The following is a 24,140-nucleotide window of genomic DNA, read 5'->3' as shown; positions in this document are numbered from 1 at the left end:
TATAAAAATGCAGAATTGCTAGGACCCCGTCCCAGAGATTCTGATTGAATGTCAGGGGAAAGGACCAGACATCGGCAATTCTAACACAATTAGTAATTGGGTTAAGCTTAGCAAATGCCTATTTTTAGAAAAAAAAAATACAAACCATCTTCCCTAAATGGCTGAGGAATTCATTTCTCTTCAGACAATTTTAGGTACTTTGTGCCATGACATTTTCATGCTGGGATTTTGAAACAAGTCAACATAAAGTTCTAAAGCCAAGATCCTAATAAGCTAATACCACTGTTTTAATTTTGCCTTTGAAGAAAGTTATATTTAACATTCTACCAAAATATACTTGGTTAAATCCTAGATCCATTGTTTAAAAGCAACTGTTACTCTTTAAAATCAATATAAGTTCCTTGGCCTTCAATCTCAATGAATTCTATGCCTACCCAATAGGGAAAAGCACTTAGCATAAATGCAGTAAGAAGGAAGCAAGAGCCGAGCACGGCTATTCCTCTAAGTAAACAAAAGTTATCTGAAGTTGCAGTGCTTCTGTACAATTATTGACACTATTCAAAATCACGAAAAGAAAAAAAATAAAGCACAGGCTAAATATAGGCCATTAACGCCCAGAATTTTTGCAATGTATTTTCTACTCCCCTAGAACATTTATTTTGTATATGGAGACTGTGCATCCAATGAGTCAGGAATAGCCAGGAATGAGGGAACTATTTAGGAGTTTTCCAAGCCAGATTCTTCTCTGCATGATGAAGGATTTAATGATGACATGATTCTTCTAACGGACAGTTAATTATTTATAATAAACTTGTTCAATTTCTAAACTTACCTAATTTTGTGTAAAACCTCATAGTCAGTCACAGGCAACCCAAAAAGTTGTTCACCAGATGAATACGTAACGAATTTCCTCCACAAATCATCAAAATTGGCCTATAAAAGGTTTTTATATTATAGTAAGATGTAATAAATTCAGAGCCCATTAAAGTAGAATTCATTATAATCGGAATAAAAGCTACATTGAAGTTTATTTATCTATGAAACAAGGATTTGTGAAGCAAATTTATGCTGATACAAGGCTATCAGAGGAAAAGTTAAGCGTTTAGGAAATTAACTTTCAAGCATTCTGAAAGTAATCATTTTATGTAAAATTATTTCCTTAATAAATTAAGTGGTCCCCAGACTTACATTTTCAAGTTCCCATAAATACACCTGAAAGTAATGAAACTGCATTTTTAAAATTCTATAATTCAGACTTTTCTATTATTTTAGCCTGGTCATCTCTCCTACACGGTTCAAATGAGTGAAGCATTGGTATAATCCATTCAACCTTGCTTTCTCTACAAGCAAGTCTATAAAATAAAGAATTCCATTTTAACACCATTTGAAATAACTCAATTTAAATCAGCAAAGTTAATGTTCAGGTCTTTTGAACTGGAATTTGAATCTCCTATACTTAGAATGCTAAGTATTAACAGTGTTAAAAGCACAAAAGCAAACAGAAATTATTCACTTGTGACAAGATATGTGTGATCTACATAAATGGTATAACATATCAATAAGGATCCTAAATTCCCAGTCCTGGAAACTGTCTGTCATCAGACCTCACAGTGCTCAGATAACGATACAGATCTGACAGACACAGTAGCACATATTACAGGAGCCAAATCAGGAAGGTGTGAAGATGCAGGAGGAACTCCAACGAATTCTTCGTTCCTAGAGAGGAAGAGCCATTTTGCACTTTTTATATTCCTTGGTGGTTAGTGTGGTGGTTACTCAATAAATGTACTGAACGAAAAGTCCATGGGACTATGTGGACATTAGGAAAGGAGAAACGAAAACTTCAAAGTTAGCATACACTTAAAGGACGACATTTAAAATCTTGGGGTTTTCTTTGTGGGTTTTTTAAAATTAATTTATTTATTTTTGGCTGCATTGTGTCTTCGTTGCTGCATGCGGGCTTTCCCTAGTTGCAGTGAGCGGGGGCTACTCTTCGTTGCGGTGCGCAGGCTTCTCATTGTGGTGGTTTCTCTTGTTGCGGAACATAGGTTCTAGTCGCACGGACTTCAGTAGTTGTGGCACGCGGGCTCAGTAGTTGTGGCGCACGGGCTTAGTTGCTCCGTGGCATGTGGGATCTTCCCGGACCAGGACTTGAACCCATGTCCCCCGCACTGGCAGGCAGATTCCTAACCACTGTGCCACCAGGGAAGTCCCTAAAATCTTGTTAATGTGATGAAGACTCCTGATGAATGCCAATCCCTCACCCCTTTTTCCACTCAGGTCCAAAATAATGTAAAAAGCACCAGCCAAACAGGAAACAAAATGTCAGCTTTGTCAGCAGCCAAGTACCCAGTAACTCCCCAAATCAGAGTAAAGTTGCATCAGAAAACACCACTGGGACCTGAGATGAGGCTCCTGCTTCTTCCCCAGATCTAGATCTTGGGTACCTGCTTTGGAGGGGGGAGGGAGAACACCTGCTTTTGAGAAGCGTTAGGTCTGCAAATCTGACCCCCAGCCATATATCCAGCCAGTTGCTCAGCAAACAGGCTGCTCAGCTGACAAGCCCAGGCACAGGCAGAAAGAAGGTACAAGGAGGCAAAAGACGGGCCCTACATTGCCTTTTCAATGAAGTGAACACACCCCTAGTAAAAGGGTGGCTCATTCAAGTCCCAGTTGTTGACTGATACATTGATAACTCCCAAGGGAAAGACAAGGAAGGGAGGCGTCTATCTTCATAATATACCCAGGCTCCAACCACTTTTCATCAACTCCAACGTCACCACTCTGGTCCAAGTTACTATCACCCCTCCCCTGGAATACTGCAATAGCCTCTTAATCAGTCTCCCCGCTTTTAGCCTTGACTCCTAATAATCTATTCTCAACGCAGTAGACAGGCTGGCCCATGAAATCATAAGATCATGTCACTCATCTCACTCAGAGTCAAAGCCAGTGCCCCTCAGGGGCTGGCAAGGCTGCTAACAGTCTGTCCTCTCCTTAGCTCTCTGGACTTATTGCTACAAGCATCTCCTTGCTCATTCTGTTCCAGCCATACTAATCTCCTGTTGCTTCTCTTACGTGCTCTTACTCAGGGCTTTTGTACTGCTCTTCCCCTGCCTGGAAAGCTGCTCCTCCAGATAAACTGCCTGGCTCATTCTCTCACTTCCCCAGGTCTCTACTCAAATGTCACCTCTCAAGGAGGCCTTCCCTGGAGACTATTTTAAATTTCACCTCCACTTTACATACACACGGCCTAGCACTTGATGCCCCTTCCCTGCCTTTTTCTTCCCTTGGCACTTATCACCATCCAACATTACTACCTACTGCTTTTCTTGCTGAGAGGTTCCTGTTGGCTCAGCAGGCAGCCACCACATCAGCCTTAGTCCTGGCTCCTCCAGAGAGGAAGGCCTCTCCCTGGGACCCTGGCTCCAAATCTGAGGACTTCAGGTAGTAAAGGATCAGAGTTTCCTCCAGGGTACAGCATAAAGAGCTGGCAAGGGTGATGGGAGGAGCTGGTTTTAGTCCAAGAGTGATGGCCACAGTTCTGGAGAACCCCAACAATAGCATGGGACTAGCCTTTTTATCTGAGGAGAACATATTTCGGTGAAAGGCTTGTGCCTGCTGCATCCCACGAAAACCCTTGCCGGCACGAGGGTTATCTTACAGAAATCTACTGGGCCAGACCTACCCTCCTGCAATCAGGCAGCAGAGACATTGGGCTCAGGACAGATGATCTTGTCTACTTTGCATAAGTTTATTCCACTCGGGACCAGCTGCAATTCCTGCTTGCTCCAATGATCCTGAAGAAACACTTTTCTTATCAGGGTTTGGCTTTCCTATTTTAAAACACTCAAATCAAGGGAGATACTTGAAAATTAGATGTCATATGAAAAATTCCAGTTGGTTATGATGGAAAAAGCCTGAACTACCCCTACCAATCTCAGGAGAACCTGCAGTTTAAGAGGTTCCATCCAAACTGATTGAACCTTTCTGGCAAAAGTGTGCATGGAACCAACCTGAACCATCCATGGAACCTACATATAAAGCAACAAAAACAAGGTTACTGACTACTCCATTTATTTGGTTTGGAGTGAAAAACCCAATCATCAAGAGATATGAAGTAACCTCCAACATAGGTAAAGGAATATTTAGAAATACCTACCCAGTATGTGGCAAAACTAAAGCATAAATTACAGAAAGCCTTCATATGGCTAGATTTGCTGCAAAACTTGGGTATTCCTAGTAAAGAAAACACTGGTTTTTGGACAACAGCTCTATATTTCCTGGTGGGATGACTGTGGAAGCCACCTAAGTATAAATGCAGGGAATGTAAATGTAACCAAAAAAATGTAGTTTTACCTGAAATATCTGTAACCTGTCGCTAGCTTCTTGGGGTGGTATATTTGGAACCATGGGTCCTTCCTGTAATGAATAATATAATCTGCATTTTAATTCCTAATCACATGTATTTATATATTTATTAGGTTTATCTATTATCTCCTTTTAAACAAAAACCATGATTTTTAATTTATATGATCTAATTTTGTCCTGTACATGAAGTTTTCATTTATTTTTTGTGACAGTTTTATTGAGATATAATTCACATATTATACAATCAACTCATTTAAAATGTACAATTCAACTGTTTTTATTATATTCACAGACTATGATAACACTCAATTTTAGTATATTTGCATCACTGTAACTTCCATTCATTTTTTAAAGGACCTTGACACAGCTAATAAAAAATGTGATTAAATTACATCCTATATGAAGTTCGTAACACAAGAGCTCTGTTTCATTTCATTTATGATTATAAATGAGGATGCTGTGGCTGTGCATTAGAATAACTGAGATAGGGCTCTGAGAACAACCTTCTTTCAAGAATAGTCCAGCCCAATATGGAAACAGAGACACACATAAGGCTGAATACTTGGAAGAAGCAGAAGGCGGTCTCTGGTGGCCATGAGCCAGAAAACAGTTGCAAAAAAGATCCCAAATGGTCTGTACAATCATGAATATTATGGATATGCTAAATAATATGCAAGACTGCCAGTGTAACAGAATAATAGAGCAATAAAATGTTGACTAATCAAACCTAAAAGAGATGTTTAGTACACATTAAAAAGAAGTGTTATATAAAAGTATGAAATTAGAACACTCCCTAACACCATACACAAAAATAAACTCAAAATGGATTAAAGACCTAATGTAAGGCCAGACACTATCAAACTCTTAGAGGAAAACATAGGCAGAACACTCTATGACATCAATCACGGCAAGATCCTTTTTGACCCACCTCCTAGAGAAATGGAAATAAAAACAAAAATAAACAAATGGGACCTAATGAAACTTAAAAGCTTTTGCACAGCAAAGGAAACCATAAACAAGACCAAAAGACAACCCTCAGAATGGGAGAAAATATTTGCTAATGAAGCAACTGACAAAGGATTAATCTCCAAAATTTACAAGCAGCTCATGCAGCTCAATAACAAAAAAACAAACAACCCAATCCAAAAATGGACAGAAGACCTAAACAGACATTTCTCCAAAGAAGATATACAGATTGCCAACAAACACATGAAAGGATGCTCAACATCATTAATCATTAGAGAAATGCAAATCAAAACTACAATGAGATATCATCTCACACCAGTCAGAATGACATCATCAAAAAATCTAGAAACAATAAATGCTGAAGAGGATGTGGAGAAAAGGGAACACTCTTGCACTGTTGGCGGGAATGTAGATTGATACAGCCACTATGGAGAACAGTATGGAGGTTCCTTACAAAACTAAAAATAGAATTACCATACGACCCAGCAATCCCACTACTGGGCATATACCCTGAGAAAACCATAATTCAAAAAGGGTCATGTACCAAAATGTTCATTGCAGCTCTATTTACAATAGCCAGGACATGGAAGCAACCTAAGTGTCCATCATCGGATGAATGGATAAAGAAGATGTGGCACATATATACAATGGAATATTACTCAGCCATAAAAAGAAACGAAATTAAGTTATTTGTAGTGAGGTGGATGGACCTACAGTCTGTCATACAGAGTGAAGTAAGTCAGAAAGAGAAAAACAAATACCGTATGCTAACACATATATATGGAATTTAAGGGAAAAAAAAAAGGTCTTGAAGAACCTAGGGGTAAGACGGGAGTAAAGACACAGACCTACTAGCAAATGGACTTGAGGATACGAGGAGGGGAAGGGTAAGCTATGACAAAGTGAGCGAGTGGCATGGACATATATACACTACCAAATGTAAAATAGATAGCTAGTGGGAAGCAGCCGCATAGCACAGGGAGATCAGCTCGGTGGTTTGTGACCACCTAGAGGGGTGGGATAGGGAGGGTGGGAGGGAGGGAGATGCAAGAGGGAAGAGATATGGGAACATATGTATATGTATAACTGATTCACTTTGTTATAAAGCAGAAACTAACACACCATTGTAAAGCAATTATACTCCAATAAAGATGTTAAAAAAAATGTTAAAAAAGTAGCGCCAAGGGCTTAAATTATATTATGATGTCAGATCAACTGTGACCACTAAAAGAAAGTAGAATATTTTAGGGGACTATATCCAACTTCTGAGTTTAACTTCAAAGAGGTCGACCATTAATCAGTCATTATACCAGACTGAATAGTCTGTGGGACTGACCAAGGATGACATTTATTTTTTATGTTCAGTGACCCTATTGGTTCTCTAAGAGTTAGTGGGAAAAAAATCAGTTGCATAACCCTGGCATTAAGGCATTTATAGTTTCTTACAGTCTTCCAACAACTGTATTACATTTTAATTATGAGTATTCTGGTCTTGAGAAAGGACAAAAGCAGACTTTGTTCCTTCCACAATTTCCAAAGTTGTTGCTCCTTTTAGCAGTTAAATCTTCTCTCTTTCTACATGAAACATGCTTAAAGGACGAGCTATCCCCCCTTTTTAATAGCTGCAAATATGCAAAGATAGCCTCTTACATACAATGTACAAATCACAGTGTATTTCTCAGGGTTCATTACTTTGACCTCATATAAACATACCACCAAACATCTTAACACACAGCAGGCAACACTTAAATTACCGTCTCATATGCTTCTGCAAAATTCATTACATCCTCACGAAAAACTTCCACGGATTCAAGTAGACTACTTTTAAACTTTACCTGCAGATGAACTAGTTCATCTTGTACAGAAACCTGGAATAAAAAAGAATATTCAATGTGAGAGTGAAAGTAATGTATTTAAATGAAAACTACAATTTTGCTCCAGCAAGTTTGTTATCTCACAGATGTACTGTACGAACAAGGATGTCTCTGCAATGTTATTTGTTAAAAAAAAAAAAAAACACAGAAATAAACAATCCAAATGGACCATCAAGAGACTCAGATCATTCTAGTTCATGACCCAAGAGGCAAAGCTATCTAACTGCAGGTAGGAAAACATTTTCTGGCTGACCCAGTTCAGGCCAAGGAAACAGTTACTACCGTGGGCCCAGTCTGAGTCACATGCTGTCTCTGGGACGAGGCCACAGTCTGGGATTAACAATTTCTAGTAGGTTCACATGGTTCCAATAATTGGAGCAGTTTCCTCTAAGAAAATGATATTACTCTTGGTTTAAAAAAATAGCAAATATGTCTTCCACAATCGTCTTCAAAGCTTCTGCTTAAACCTGCATTCATAATAGTTAACACTTAACTCATGTTTTCTCTCTGCCAGGCTCTTTACATATGTTAACTCATTTAGTGCTCACAACCATCCTGCGTGGTAAATACTAATATTATACCCATTTTACAAGTGAGAAAACCGAGGCCCACAGAGACTAACTTCCTCAACGTCCTAGCACCAGTATGAGACAAGGTCAAGATTCAAAACCTAGCAGTGTGGTTCCAGGGCTCTTGCTCTTAACTGCTCTCAACAATAGCATCTTTCTGGGTTGGCACATATACTGCTTTAAGCTTAATGGTGACTGTAGTAAAGACTGGGTCAGTAGGTTTAACACTAACAGAGAAATGGCAGAAAAACCCAAGTGAATCTGTTAAATTGAACAATAATAGAAAACTGGGCTTCACTAAATCTCAACAGAGGGCTCCCCATTTCCTTGCTAAGACTCACTGTCTAGACTAACCAGCAAGCACTTTTCAAATTAAGTGATTAGTCAATATTGAACTTAAATAGAAATAAGCATTGAAAAAGTATTTTATGTACATCATCTCAAGCCTCATAACTCCATTTTTAAAAGCTTCTAAAATATTCCTAAAGGGCCACATGAAGAAACTGAGAAACAAAGGTTATTAACTTGCATAAGATCACCCAACTGGCTGGTGGCAGAGCCAGAATCACAAGTCATGACCCCAAATTCAGCTCTGTGTCCTTGCTACTACGCCTTGCTTCAATCTCAGTGACAAATCTTTCCATAAACAGGAAATTTTAAGCCAACATTAATTAATTAATATTCAATAAAAATTTTTAGTATAATTAAAGAATCTGGACCCTCCCTTGGGGTTCACTTTTTTTTTTTTTTTTTGCGGTAGGCGGGCCTCTCACTGTTGTGGCCTCTCCCATTGCGGAGCACAGGCTCCGGACGCGCAGGCTCAGCGGCCATGGCTCACGGACCCAGCTGCTCCGCGGCACGTGGGATCTTCCCGGACCGGGGCACGAACCCGTGTCCCCTGCACCGGCAGGTGGACTCTCAACCACTGCGCCACCAGGGAAGCCCCTTGGGGTTCACTTTTAATGGCTAAATATTTACCAACTTCAAAAATGTTTAGAGAGAGATTTATAGCTATAAACGCCAACATTAAAAGAAAAAGACCTCAAATCAGTAACCTAACCATCCACCTTAACAAACTAGACAAAGAAGAACAAACTAAACCCAAAGCAAGCAAAAGGAAGAAAATAATTTAAAAAGAGCACAAATAAATGATATAGAGAATAAAAAACAATAGAGAAAATCAACAAACTAAAAGTTTCTTCCTTGAAAAGAGCAACAGAAGTGACAAAACTTTACCTAGTCTAACCTAGAATAAAGGAGAAAGGACTCAAATTACTAAAATTAGGAGAGAAAGAAGGGACATCACTACTTACTTTACAGAAATAAAAAGGATTATAAAGACACAATCAACAGAGTAAACAGGCACCCTATAGAATGGGAGAAAATATTTGCTAATCATATGTCTGATAAGAAGTTAATATCCAGAATATATAAAGAACTTCCACCACCCAACAACAAACAACCCAACTTAAAACTAGGCAAGAGGGCTTCCCTGGTGGCACAGTGGTTGGGAATCTGCCTGCCGATGCAGGGGACACGGGTTCGTGCCCTGGTCCGGGGGGATCCCACGTGCCGCGGAGCAGCTGGGCCTGTGAGCCATGGCCGCTGGGCCTGCGCGTCCGGAGCCTGTGCTCCACAGCGGGAGAGGCCACAGCGGTGAGAGGTCCGTGCACCACAAAAAAACAAAAAAACTAGGCAAGACATACAAATGGCCAACAAGCATATGAAAAGATGCTCAACATCACTTTTCACCCGGGAAATGCAAATCAAAACCACAATGAGATACCACCTCACCCATTAGGATGCCTACTATCAAGGACACAGAAAATAACAAGTGTTGGTGAGCATGTGGAGAAATTGGAACCCTTGTGCACTGTTGCTGGGAATGTAAAATGGTGCAGCTGCTATGAAACACAGTACGGCAGTTCTAAAAAACTGAAAATAGAATTACTATATGATCCATCAATTCTATTCCTGGGTGTATCCAAAAGAACTGAAAGCAGGTCTCAAAGAGATACCTGTACACCCATGTCCATAGTAGCATTATTCACAACAGCCAAAAGGTGGGAGAAACACAAGTGCCCATTGATGGATGAATGAATAAACAAAATGTGGTATATGCTGCATATGAGGGAATATTATTCAGCATTGTAAAGGAAGGAAATTCTGACATATGCTACAACATGGATGAATCTTGAGGACATTATGCTAACTGAAATAAGTCAGTTACATAAAGAAAAATATTGTAGGATTTCACTTATATGAGGAAACTGAAGTAGTCAAATTCATAAAGACAAAGTAGAATGGTAGTTTCCAGGAACTGAGGAAAGGGTGAAATGGGGAATTGTTGTTTAATGGGTAGATTCAGCTTTGCAATATGAAAAAGTTCTGGAGATTGGATGCACAACAATGGGAACACACTTAACACTACTGAACTCCACACTTAAAAATGATTAAGATGGTAAATGTTAGGTTATGTGTATTTTACCACAATTTTTTTAACCTTAGTACAGAGCTACTATAATCAAGACTGGCATAGGAGTAGACATATGGATCAACAGAATAGAACTGAGAGTCCAGATATAAACCCTTTTTATAAACATTTATGGTAAATTGATTTTCTCCAGGGTGCCAAGACAATTCATTGGTGAAAGGATAGTCTTTACAACAAACGGCACTGAGACATCAGGATATCCACATGCTTTTACATGATGTTGGACCCCTAACTCACACCATATACAAAAATTAACTCAAAATGTATCAAAGACCTAAATGCAAGGGTAAAATTATAAAACTCTCATAAGAAAACACAGTAGTGACTCTTCATGACCCTGGATTAGGCAATGGTTTCCTACATACAATACCAAAACACAAACAACGAAAGAAAAAATAGACAAATTGGACTTTATCAAAATTTAAAATTTTTGTACTTCAAAGGACACCATCAAGAAAGTGAAAAAACCCAACAAATGAGAGAAAATGTTTGCAAATCCTTTGATTAAGGGACTTACATCCAGAATATATAAAGAACTCTTACAACTCAAAGAGACAACCCAATTTAAAAAACAAGGAAAGGATTTAAATTCACCTTTCTTCAAAGAAGATATACAAATGGCCAGTAAGTACATGTAAAGATGCTAGGAATTATTGGACATTAGGAAAATGAAGTACTGGTACGTGAGACAATATGGATAAACCTTGACAACATTACTGTAAGTGAAAGAAGCCAGTCACAAGAGACTACATATTATATGATTCTATCTGTATTAAGTGTCCAGAAAAGGCAAATCCATAGAGACAAAAAAGTAGTGGTTGCCAGGGGCTGGGGTAAGGAGGAAAATGAGGAGTGATTACTAATGGGTATGGGGTTGCTTTGGGGGTGAAGAAAATATTCTAAAATTAGATAATGATGGTTGTCATGCAACTCTGTGCATATATTAACAATCACAGAACTGTATACTTTGAAATGGTAAATGTTACAGTACGTGGATTATATCTCAATAAAGCTTTTAAGATAATATATATTGAGCTTTTTAAAGGTTTGAAATGTATTTTTTTCTGGAGATAGTGACTTAATAAAAAAGTAAGAATTGGGACTTCCCTGGTGGTCCAGTGGTAAAGAACCGCCTTCCAATGCAGGGGACGCGGGTTCGATCCCTGGTCAGGGAACTAAGATCCCACATGCTGCGGGGCAACCAAGTCCACACACCACAACTACTCAGCTCGCCCGCCTCAGCAAGAGAGCCTGCATGCCGCAAACTACAGAGCTCACGTGCTCTGGAGCCCACATGCCACAACTAGAGAAGAGAAAACCCGCACGCACGCCACAACTAGAGAGAAGCCCATGTGCCACAGTAAAGAGCCAGTGTACCGTAACTAAGACCCAACACAGCATTAAAAAAAAAAAAGTAAGAATTAAATTTGTACTTACAGCTTTACTCTGCAATTTGTTGAAAGAATATCTCAAGGTATCAACTGCTTCTGATTCTTCTTTGGTTACTTCAACTTCAAATCTGTTTAAAATAGCATAGGCTTCCTGTGGGGTGGGGGTAGAGTTCAGAAACATCACAAGGAATATAACTGCCAAATGACTTAGATGCCTTCTAAAGACACATTCCTATGTCTTCAAAGACTAGAAGAATGGGTCCCAAAATTAAATGTGTATAAAAAGGTCCTTTAGATTATCACTTACATCAGATATTGACTCTAGATCCCAGGCCCTGAAATCTGAATTTAATAAGCACCAAGGTGATTCCGGTGGAGAGTAGGCAAATCGCTTTGAGATACTATCCTAGGAAAAACTCCCTGGAATAATTTTCTGCCTCTCTCCTCCTTGATCTTGTGACAACACCGTGCAAAATGTTTTCTCATACGCTATTAAGATATGGGTTGGCTATATAAGGAATGGAATGAAATGACGATGTGGGAGATATTCTGAAGAACAGAAACTAACGAACAAACAAAACAAAAACAAATTCATAGATACAGAGAACAGATTGGTGGGTAACTAGAGAGGAAGGAGATTGGAGGACGGTGAAATGGGTGAAGGGGATCAACTGTATGGTGATAGATGGTGACAAGACTTACAGTGGTGATCACTTTATAGTGCATACAAATATTGAATTACAATGTTGTACACCTGAAATCTGTATAATGTTATATACCAACTTTGCCTAAATTTTTTAAAGTGATGAGCTGGCAACTGGCTTTACCAAAAGAACTTATGCTGAAAAACTAAGCTTCGGCAGTCAGGAAAAAATGATATGATAATTTGTTAAATCTTGAGAAGCGAGTGGTCAGCATTCAAAATACCCAAATACTAAGATTTAAAGAAGTAGTAAAGGTATGAATTTCATTAGCTCCCAAAGTGTATAAACTCTAAATGGGTTCAAGAAAGCAATGCTCAGTCGTGAACACTGGGTACCAAAAGGAGGCAGGGGGAGTGCCAATTCCCCAGGTTTGCAGGCAATAAGGGAGGCATTGTCCACAGAGAATTTAAAAAACAGTAATAAAATGAACTGAGTCTGATTTTTATTATCACCATGAGCCAGAAATTCTAAACATTAGTCATAAGTACTTGTGAGAGACAGAATAACAGCCTCCCCAATGTTATCCACACCCTAATCTCCAGAATCTGTGAATATGTCACCTTATGTGGCAAAAGGGACTTTGCAGATGTGATTAGTAAAAATATTTGAGATGGGGAGATTATCCTGTATTAGCCATGTGGGCCCAATGTAATCACAGAGGTCCATTTAAGGGAAAGAGGGAGGCAGGAGATTCAGAGTTAGAGATGTGATGACAGCAGCAGGGGTAGGAGTGATGGCACTGCTGGAAGGGAGCCAGGAGCCACCAAGGAATGCAAGCAGCCTCTAGAAGCTGGACAAAGCAAGGAAAGGATTCTTCCCTAGAGCCCCTGCTGACAAGTTGATTTTAGCCCCATAAGACCCATTTTCATACTTCTGACCTCTACAACTATAAAACAATTTGTTTTAAGCCATTAAGTTGACGGTAATTTGTTATAGGAGCAATAGGAACTAAAACAGTACTCTTCCCTAAAAACATCTCTTGTTGATATAAATTCCAACAATTTACTATTGAGCCTCAGTGGACCACTCCCACCATCTGTCCATGGTATGCCGCTGGTCATAGGTGAGACACATAACTGGTTTCTAAGAAAAGCCAAAGGTATTTGGGGAACTTGCCTAACATGTCAGGACTGAAGTGAGAGAATACAACCATTCTTTTCTGTAAAATGTAAGCGCCAGCTTAAAAAAATGAACCCTGTCTAGACCAGCACAGCATTATGAATATATTAACATTCCTTCGTATACTGTTCACTGTTGATAATTGTCAGTCCCTCCAAGGACATCAACATCAGAGAGGAAAAATAGGCAGACTGTGCAATAAAATAGATGAAGAAATCTACTTTTTAGTGTTTCTCTATTTTTTAAAAAAAATACCATTTCAAGAAAGAAAAATGCAATCATTTCTTACTTCAATTGGTCCCAAAGTCATGTCCATTTGAATTTCATTATCACGGATACAAGACAAGGCTTCCATTGCAAACCTGACATCATCTAAATCACGAATAGGTCTAGATAACTTTTTCAAGTATTCATTGATAAATGCTATCATGTCTGACATTTTCTTTTTGTATTCTTCATTCAAATATCGACAGAGTAGCAACTTCCATGCCTTAGCCTCAACTGATAAGGCCAATTTCATTGGCTCTGGTGAAGACAAGAAAAGGTCAAAATAAAATACAACTGACATTCTGAAACAATTCATTTTATGTGTAATCTGAGCCTCTATAACTGCACTGTCCATTTGATGACCACTAGCCACACTGAGCACTTGAAATGTAGTTAGTCTGTAGTTCATCTGAATTAAATGTTCTGTAAGGATTCTGAAGACTTAATTCCTATCCTGGTGGAGTATATTAAGCCATTCATGAGAAGGACACAAGTCTATGGAGAAGAATTTTGGAAATTAGTTCTAGCACTATCCAATGTGAGCCTTGCTCTGTTTCTGGCCATCCCATTAGAAGCCTTCATTCATTTCCCCAATTTCCTCTAGGTAACCCCTATATGAGACCAGCAGCCTACACTGTTGAGAACACTGTGCCTGTCTAATACAGCTCTCCCTCACTACAGTTAGCAGTAGAGTCAGCTTGGGCTTTTGATTTCAGACATTAAGTGGTTGTCTCATAATCCTCTGATACTCTAACCCCAATTGGACTAACTTCTCAGGCGACCTCAAACTGTTTGACTCTTATCCCATGTACACAATCCCCTCCTCGCAGTAACCTGTAGTTCCCCCTGTAGTTTTAGTTGTTTGAGTGCCAATTTAGTATCAAGTACATTAAGTCACTTTGGTATAATATTATATATACATAATATATGATAATATATAATATATATAGCATATATATGAACAATATGGGTGGTCCAGAAATACTTAATATATATAATATTGTACCAAGGTAGCTTAATAACTGCTTTCTAAATGAAGTAACATTTCATGTGAAAATACAGACACTTTACATAATATTTATAAAATACCTGTATGCAATTCAAGTGCTCCTACAACTATAACAGGCTTCAACTCATCAATCTCCTGCTCAAAAGTAGCATAGTGTAGAATTTCGGATCTGATTTCAGTCAGAGAGGGGTTGTTAGCCAAAAACTCCTGTAGCAAGGAAAGAATCAACATTTTCTTCGGCTTTTTGACAATGTAAATCTTACGCCTCTAATAGCTGAATTAGAAAACTGCATCTGCTTATATATTTTTCCTCTTGTATGTGCTATCAGGCCAGTGGCTCAGTAGAGAAAGGGATGAACAGTTAGCACTGAAAGAGGAAGTTATGTGAGGGAATTTTACATTTCTGAATGGTTATTCAGAGTTCTAAAGTTTCCTTGAGTCTCCAACCAAATATACAGCTGAGCCTACGTAAGCTGGACACACCCTTGAATACCCGACCTCTGGGCATGTCTGGAACATAATTAGTACTCAACTGTTTAACCAAATTAAACAAAATCTGACTGAACCTCATTATTATCAACTGCTCCAGTGTCAATGTGAGAATTATGCAAGACATGATGTGTTAGGCGTGTGGCATTTACAGGTTCTCGGCCTCTGCTCTTGAGTTCTCATCATTATCACTGATGTTTTCTTGGTCCTCCCACAGGAGTTAGAGATAAACAATACAGAGTGAAGTAAGTCAGAAAGAGAAAAACAAATACCATATGCTAACACATATATATGGAATCTAAAAAAAAAAAAACTTCTGATGAACCTAGGGGCAGGACAGGAATAAAGACAGAGACATAGAGAACAGACTTGAGGACACGGGGAGGGGGAAGGGTAAGCTGGGACGAAGTGAGCGAGTGGCATGGACATATATACACTACCAAATGTAAAATAGATAGCTAGTGGGAAGCAGCTGCATAGCACAGGGAGTTCAGTTTGGTGCTTTGTGACCACCTAGAGGGGTGGGATTAGGGAGGGTGGGAGGGAGATGCAATAGGGAGGGGATATGGGGATATATGTATACATATAGCTGATTCACTTTGTTATACAGCAGAAACTAACACAACATTGTAGTGCAATTATACTCCAATAAAGGTGTTAAAAAAAAACCAAACTGCATCACAAGTAGCAGAAACATACCTTCACTTTCACGTCTCGGTCCTCTGTCCAGAGCGTCTTGAACTTTTCAAAGTCCTGCAGGGCCTCATGAGCCACCTTTCTGAGAGAATTCACAGAGGAAGAAAGGAGGAGGACCAGCTTGGAAACATCTTTGTGCTCTGCCACACCTAGATAAAAATTCTTCAGCTTCCGTGTGGGGATAATTTCTTCAAAAGATTCTGAAAACAGACATTTTTATCCTATAGATAACTCCTATATTCAACTTTAAATACTATCAATTGTAATATTTATAGACTTTTTAAACTTTATTTTCTTAAAGACCCCCCCATCCCGTTCCAAGTAATTAACAGCTATTCTCTCGCTAGCTTCACTTATTCTTATTAAACTACTGTGTCAGATTTTGAGGTCTAGGTTTCTTTAAAGTGGGGAAACTGTTATTCAGAGGAGAGAACTGAAAGACGCCGATTAACCACTCCCCCCAAAACAAAACGTCCTCCAAGGAAAGATCAGAAGAGTTGAAATTGCTACCCTACAGAACAGGCTTGTGGGTAAAGGAGAGCCACTACGTTTACTACCCAAATGACCTTAAGCCAATTATTTAATCTTCATGGAAATACTTGTGAGGATTAAATGAGACAACATATGCTTGTCTTCAACTCAGCATCTGGTATATAAAGATCACACAACCACCATGATAAACATCTCTTGCTGAAACCTAGTCATGTCACAGCCTTGACTGAAACTCTCAAGTTTTCTCCATCAAGCAGAGACCGTACGGATACTTTTGTTTGGCCCAAACAGTTCCTTTCTTTTTTAAAGCAGTTGTTAACAATTAAAAAATCATGAGGGCTTCCCTGGTGGCGCAGTGGTTGAGAGTCCGCCTGCCAATGCAGGGGACACGGGTTCGTGCCCCGGTCCGGGAAGATCCCACATGCCGCAGAGCGGCTGGGCCCGTGAGCCATGGCCGCTGAGCCTGCGCATCCGGAGCCTGTGCTCCGCAACGGGAGAGGCCACAACAGTGAGAGGCCCGCGTACCGCAAAAAAAAAAAAAAAAAAAATCATGAGATTTCATGAAAATTTCCAGATTGCAGGTATTCCTGCATGGCAACAGTTTAACCTGGTATTCCTGCATGGCAACAGTTAGCTGAAGTATCTATAAATGATACTTGGGGTGGTGTGGAAGAAAAGCGGAGATGTTGATCAAAGGGTACAAACTTTCACTAATATGATGACTAAATTCTGGAAACATAATGTGTAGTATGGTGATTATAGTTAATAATAATGTATACTTGAAATGTGCTAAGAGAGTAGATCTCAAGTGTTCTCACCACACACACAAAAAATGGTTAACTATGGGAGGGGATGAATATGTTATTTACTTTGTGGTAACCACTTCACAAAGGTATACATATATCAGAACATCATGTATATGTATAATTTTTGTCAGAAATAAATAAATAAAAATGTTAATGTGGCAGAACAGCAAAAAAGAAAAAAGAATTTGGCTTTCTATACAAGAAAGTATCCAAAAATGTCTATGGAATTTTGGGTCAGTGTCATATCACACTAATAATTATTTAAGGGAATAGCTTATATATATTTCAATGTACAAAGAACACATGACCCAGATTTTCTAAGCACTATGTTCTAGCAAACTAAGTTTATCAGATCAAATACAATGCTGAAAATAGAATTAGTTCTAAGGTTTATTTTCATTTTTAACTTTGAATCTGAGACTACGGTAGTAGAACAGTGATAAATATACTTGTTCACCCATGATCAAAATCTGAAATGTCTGCATGCTATGTTTAAGATGGAAGATGGAGAACACTAGTTTTTTTTTAATGTAAAATTTAACCAATACACATATAAATATGAGTGTAAAAATATCTATAGGCTGTCATACCCAGGAAGAATCAGAAAGACCATTTACTAACTGTTATAGTTCTAAGACTCTATTCATCTAAGATTTGTTTTAACATTCTTACTGTCTTCCTTCTTCAACTGCTTTCCTGTGCTCGGATGGGTCCCGTCAGTAGCGGTATGGGAGGGGCTGCTAATGACAGTCTTCATGGGACGGGTCTGCTGTTGCCCCCAGTGAGCCACTCCTCTGCTGACCTCCAGGGTTAATTGGATCATACGGTTAATGGCTTGTTGAATGTCATCCAAACTGGGAACCATTACCTGTGGAAAGAAGAAATAAGTTCCTGGTGCTGCCAACACATACAAATCCATCCCTCTGATTCTCACCACACCTGTTCCCCACTGAGCAGGGAGAGCCTCCGCTGGCCCAGTGGAAGGCTGCTTCGAGGAGAGGGATGGTAGAGGAAGGTAGGCTGCAGACTTTACCGATCTTCAAGCTTTCCTATTCTACCAATTCCTGCAGGCAGAAAGGTCAAACATAGTACTTGTCATCCTTTCCCTGGGAGGGTGGCTGGCTGCAGCCAAACACTGTGGGCAGGTGTTGGATGTCCATGAAGCAGAGTAACTGAAGAAACTATACTGCCAAGATTTTGACCTCAGTTCTTTGAAATGCACCAAATAAGCAAAGAAGCTGTCCTCCAGGAGGCCAGACTGTGTAGATGTGGTGTCAGGTGAGCCATAGATTGTTCCTGCCTGGCCTTAACCCTTGGCTTGTCACAGAATGCACCTCAGTCATCCTGTATGGCTTGGTGTTCCAGATGTCAATAAGCAGCCGGAGGGGTGGTAGAGGAAAGTGCCCTAAGAAGGCACAAGGGACCCATGAATTCAGGGCACAGGCTCTCTCTTTCTTTCTTTGTTTCTATTCTGCCATGGGTTGTCTTACAGTTGGGTGTTCAGTATAGGGATTTGGACTTCTGAGATGGCCTTATTTAGATAATTTAATGTCTGAAGTAAGAAAAACCAAGATGGTTTGTAGGGTACTTGCTAACTGATGGCCCAACAGATACTTAACTCTTACACCAACCTTTAATACACCATGAGCTCTGCGGAAGTAAGTTTTACAACAGATATAAATGATACACTTTGATTTTTGTTAAATACGGAGGTGAAGTCAAAAAGCACAGAGGACCAAGAGATTAAATAAAAGTTCAGTTCTAATGCTATACTTCTTAAATACATTACCAAAATATCACTGTATTAACTTGAATATTTAATAATACTTACCACATTAGGAATCACAAGATGTACTTCAGATTTTAGAAGGGAAATAACATCTTCTGACCGCTTTCGTCCATAAGGGCTGTAATAAGATGGACACTTAGCTTATAAACCTTAACCTAAAATTTCATAAATAGCTTGGTTATGCTACAAGTTTCAATCCTAAAAAAATAAAGACAATTTTCAAAATACTGAATTAATGAAGAGAACGTTATTTACAATGGAACCACAAATTTCATGAACTAGTTCATAAATTAAGAACACTGAATGATTTAATATTCTTTGAAGTGAAAAACTTGTCTCCTACCCATTTTCTAGTATTTTAACGTTGCTTTCTCTCAGCAAAGTACCACCTAATAATGTTTACTAAAAGCACTCCTTTTCCCAGCCCCAGAACAGATGCTGAAAATCACCAACAAAAAGCGTATGCCTTCATATACTTTATTTTTGTGTGTGTACAAGATTAAACAGGAGGTTTCTAGTCAAAACCTTCCCAAAACTGCCTTTGTAAACAATATCAGTTATGCTCAGACAGAAGTACAGACACACACGCAGACACATGAGTGCAATTAATGAATGACACATACCAGCACTGCAAATTACTTTGGTTATCTCCCTCTGCCTGATCTCTGTCCCCATCCCAGACAAAATTATAATAAATGTAAACTTTCCACAGCAAGAAATGTTATCATTACTGAAAACTACACCTCCATTCATAACTACAAGCAGACTGGGGGAGAAAAAAATCACAAGAAACAAAGCCTCCACATTCACAGTGGAGACCCAACTTTAGTATTCAGGGTCAATGGTTCCCAGATAAGGAACTCTTTGAACTAAAAGCAAGCAAGCAAAGAAACAACAGAAAAAACCTCTAATTCATAGTCTCACTGTGAAATCAAGATGCAGCAATAAAACAAGTGTAGACTGTGTTTGAAAGGGTACAACCTGAGAACAAGAGTTTCAAACAGCTGAACTAACAGAAGCGGTGAACAGCGCAGCCGATCCTTTGGTGACTTATTTGACAAACTAGAGGATTAGCTTAAGGAATTCTCCAAGCTTTCAGATGCAAAATACAAGAGAAGGAAATTACTTAAGGAAAAGGTAAGTGAAATAATAAAGAAAAGATAAGTAATGTTTATCGAACGCTTAGTGTATGACAGGCGCTTTTCCAAGCACTTTCCATGAATCAACACATTTCATGCTCATGTTAACGCTTGATGTGGATCCCATGATTATTATTTCCATTTTGTAGATGAGGAAACCAAGACACAGAGAGTTTAAGTAACTTAACAGTGGGTCACTCAGCTCAGAGACGCTCTACGACCTAGATCCAACGTGGGAACCCTACATAAAATAAATTTAAGCATAGCCCTTCTCAAATCTTAAGAATAGACTTGTTTTTTCACCTTGAAATGATTCTCTGTGTGCCTGATGGGATTAATGGGTGAAAAATGACTTACAGCTAAACACATAATTTGTTAATTTCCAGAATAAAGGGGGAAATCCTGTAAACAGCAAGAAACAGTTTGTTACTTAGAAAAGAAAATCAGATTAGCAGCAAAACCCGCCTCTGAAAATGGAAACAAAAGAAGCCAGTGATTGTGCTTTGTGAGTGGCATTTAGCTACAAAATAACGGTTCTGTCTTGACCTCGTGAATGATAACACCTTTTATCTGGATGTTCTCTGTCTGCATCCCACCTGAGGAAAAAATCAAATTGGGTTTGCATTTCAGTTGAGGCAAGATATATTAATAATATCCTTCATTACTAAAAGAGATCTCTACTGTTTATGCGGATGGAGTGTGCAGGGCTTGCCCAGATGAAGGTTGGCAAGCCAAGTGCCACAAATAAAAATGAAAAAGGAAGCATTAAAAAAAAAAAAAGAAGCCAGTGAAATAGTATCTGTGGAGTGTGAGAGAAAGTGGTTGTGATCCAAGTTGACCTACTAGCCTTCATGGGTGAGGGTAAGAGAAAGACATTTTAGACAAGGGAGGATTCTGCAATATTATACTCATGTATACCTCTTCAAAACTCACATCAGTACTGTTGTAAATTAACATGGCATAGTGAGTTCAGACTTCAAAAATGCCTCTTTGTGCCAAACACATCACAATCACGGATAGACTCTGAAGGACTTGAGAATGCTCGAACACAAGATTAGGATCTCCACAAATCAGGAACGCATCAGAAACACACAACAGCCTGGCCAGGGCTCTGGTCAGGAAATAGGCAGTGAGAGTGGGAGGTTGGCCCCTGTGGACTCTGAGGGACTGAAGTAGTCCGTGTTAGAGGGGACTCATTCAGGCTTGCGACCCGAAGCCAGACATTGAAATGATGTTCCCCTACTTGTAAAGAGAGACAAAACAACAGCAAGATAAAGTTTGTCAACCTACTGCCTGCAGCTGCAGCTTTTCCAAAAGCTGTGGCCCTGGGGTGAAAGAAGCAAGTCCACAGCATGCCCAAGAAGCCACTAAGCCGGCTCACTTCTGTGCTCCCTGCTTAAACCTGCCATTTCCCAGCATCTCTTCAGGGGATATGTAACTGTGAACAAATAGGACCCAGTTCTGCACTTAAGGTACCAAGAGTCACGTGGAGGCAAAAGTGAAACTCCTAGAAAGGGAGGGAAGGAGAGAGAAACACACAAAAACAAAAAAAACTTCTCACTCAAGGAGAGTCTACAAACTAAAATCCCAATATGCATGCATAAGTCTAACAGCAAGAAAGAGGACTAAAGATATCAATAATTGAAACAAAAACTCACTCCAGACAAAGTTCAATGTATAGAAGTATGACAAACTCTAAAATAAATATTGAGAATGTTCAAAGAGATAAATGAAAGCAATCTTCCAAAAAATAATAAATTGCTAAACTAAAAAGGCAGGAATGATACAGTATCTGGAGGATAAGGAAAAAAGTACTAACTGAAATATTTAAGATGCAGTAGATGAGATCGCCTTTAGGCTAGATACAGAGATACTTGCCCATAACATAACCCAGAAAGGCAAAAAGACAAAAATATATGACAGACTAGTTAGGAGACAGGAGAGAGAGACTGAGATGCTGCAACATCTGAGACGGTCACGTGTCCACAGTGCCCAGGACAGTTCTGGTTTAAGTCCATCCTAACACTTCATCTGGACAGTGCTTCTTCACTCAAAAGAGTGTCCTAGATGGAACAATTATGTGATCAACTTACTCAACATTCAACTACAGGAGTTCCATAACAAGAGGATGTCTCAGAAGCAATAACTGAAAAAGGAAATTGCTGATGATTTTCCAGGATTAAGGAACCCTATAAGCCCTCAAATAGAAAGTGTACTCTGAGAACAAAGCATGATTAAATAAAGACAAATCCACACCAGGAAAGGAAGCTACAGAACATCAAGGATAAAATACAATTTTTAGTTAGACTCACTGCAGACTTCTCATCAACAAGAATACAGGTCAGGAAAAAACTGAAGAAATACTTTGAAAGTGCTGAGAGACAAACAAAAGTTTTTTATCCAGCCAAATCGTTTCAGACTTAAAATGAAGAATAACGGAGTTTACACCTCACACTCCCTGAGAAACCAGGGGTATAAAATAAATACACAAGAACCTGGAGACTTTAATAAAATATATCAGTAAATAAATTATTTTTGAGTGCTCAAAAAAAAGGTAAAAAGTAAAACAGCAAACAACAATGATGGGGAGACCTTCAAGATGGTGGAGGAGTAAGTCGTGGAGATTACCTTCCTCCCCACAAATACATCTACATGTGGAACAACTCCTACAGAACACCTACAGAATGCTGGTAGAAGACCTCAGACTTCCCAAAAGGCAAGAAACTCCCTACGTACCTGGGTAGGGCAAAAAAAAAAAAGGAAAAACAGAGACAAAAGAATAGGGACAGGACATGCACCACTGGGAGGGAGCTGTGAAGGGGGAAAAGTTTCCACACACTAGGAAGCTCCTTCACTGGCAGAGACAGGGGGTGGCAGGGGGGAAGCTTCAGAGCCACGGAGGACAGTGCAGCAACAGGGGTGCAGAGGGCAAAGCGGAGAGATTCCCACACAGAGGATTGGTGCCAACCAGCACTCACCAGTCCAAGAGGCTTGTCTGCTCACCCGCCGGGGCAAGTCGGGGCTGGGAGCTGAGGCTCGGACTTCGGAGGTCAGATCCCAGGGAGAGGACTGGGGTTGGCTGTGTGAACACAGCCTGAAGGAGCTAGTGTGCTACAGCTAGCCGGGAGGGAGTCTGTGAAAAAGTCTGGACCTGCCTAAGAGGCAAGAGACCATTGTTTCAGGGTGCACAAGGAAAGGGGATTCAGAGCACCGCCTAAACGAGCTCCAGAGACAGGCTAAAGCCGCGGCTATCAGCACAGACCCCAGAGACAAGTGTGAAACGCTAACACTGCTGTTGCAGCCACCAAGAATCCTATGTGCAAGCACAGGTCACTACCCACACCTCCCCTCCACTCCCCAGGAGCCTGCACAGCCTGCCATTGCCAGGGCCCCTTGATCCAGGGACAACTTCCCCAGGAGAACACATGATGCCTCAGGCTGTTGCAGCATCACGCTGCCCTCTGCCTCCACAAGCTCGCCCCACATTCCCATTATAATTACCGTACCCCTCCCTCTCCCCGGCCTGAGTGAGCCAGAGCCCCCTAATCAGCTGCTACTTTAACCCCATCCTGTCTGGTGGGAACAGATGCCAGAGGGTGACCTACATGCAGAGGTGGGGCCAAAACCAAAGCTGAACCCCGGGAGCTGTGAGAACAAAGAAGAGAAAGGGAAATCTCTCCCAGCAGACTCAGGAGCAGCGGATTAAATCCCCACAATCAACGTGATGTACCCTGCATCTCTGGAATACCTGAACAGACAATGAATCATCACAAAATTGAGGCAGTGGACTTTGGGAGCAACTGTAGACTTGGGGTTTGCTGTCTGTGACTGATTTGTTTCTGACTTTTATGTTTATCTTAGTATAGTTTTTAGTGCTGTTATCATTGGTGGATTTGTTTATTGTTTCTTCACTCTCTTCTTTTTTTTTTTTTTTTTTTTTTGCGGTACGCGGGCCTCTCACTGTTGTG

At 39.8% G+C, this 24,140-nt stretch overlaps 1 protein-coding gene across 1 annotated transcript in view; it reads right to left on the bottom strand.

The window, feature by feature from the left end:
- Positions 1 to 24,140, bottom strand: part of DNAH8 (dynein axonemal heavy chain 8) — a 329,745-nt gene that overhangs the window by 227,504 nt on the left and 78,101 nt on the right. Inside the window, exons 24-32 of the mRNA XM_060162780.1 lie at positions 19,076 to 19,151; positions 17,917 to 18,112; positions 15,950 to 16,146; positions 14,842 to 14,968; positions 13,775 to 14,010; positions 11,709 to 11,813; positions 7,089 to 7,202; positions 4,357 to 4,419; positions 833 to 933 (exon numbers count right to left, since the gene is read on the bottom strand). Of these exons, the coding sequence (XP_060018763.1) occupies positions 833 to 933; positions 4,357 to 4,419; positions 7,089 to 7,202; positions 11,709 to 11,813; positions 13,775 to 14,010; positions 14,842 to 14,968; positions 15,950 to 16,146; positions 17,917 to 18,112; positions 19,076 to 19,151 (1,215 nt within the window). The remainder of the gene's footprint in view (positions 1 to 832; positions 934 to 4,356; positions 4,420 to 7,088; positions 7,203 to 11,708; positions 11,814 to 13,774; positions 14,011 to 14,841; positions 14,969 to 15,949; positions 16,147 to 17,916; positions 18,113 to 19,075; positions 19,152 to 24,140) is intronic.

The sequence above is a fragment of the Lagenorhynchus albirostris genome, chromosome 10 (genome assembly GCF_949774975.1).
Source record: "Lagenorhynchus albirostris chromosome 10, mLagAlb1.1, whole genome shotgun sequence".
Lineage (NCBI taxonomy): Eukaryota > Metazoa > Chordata > Mammalia > Artiodactyla > Delphinidae > Lagenorhynchus > Lagenorhynchus albirostris.
This window is presented reverse-complemented; position numbering and strand designations above follow the sequence as displayed.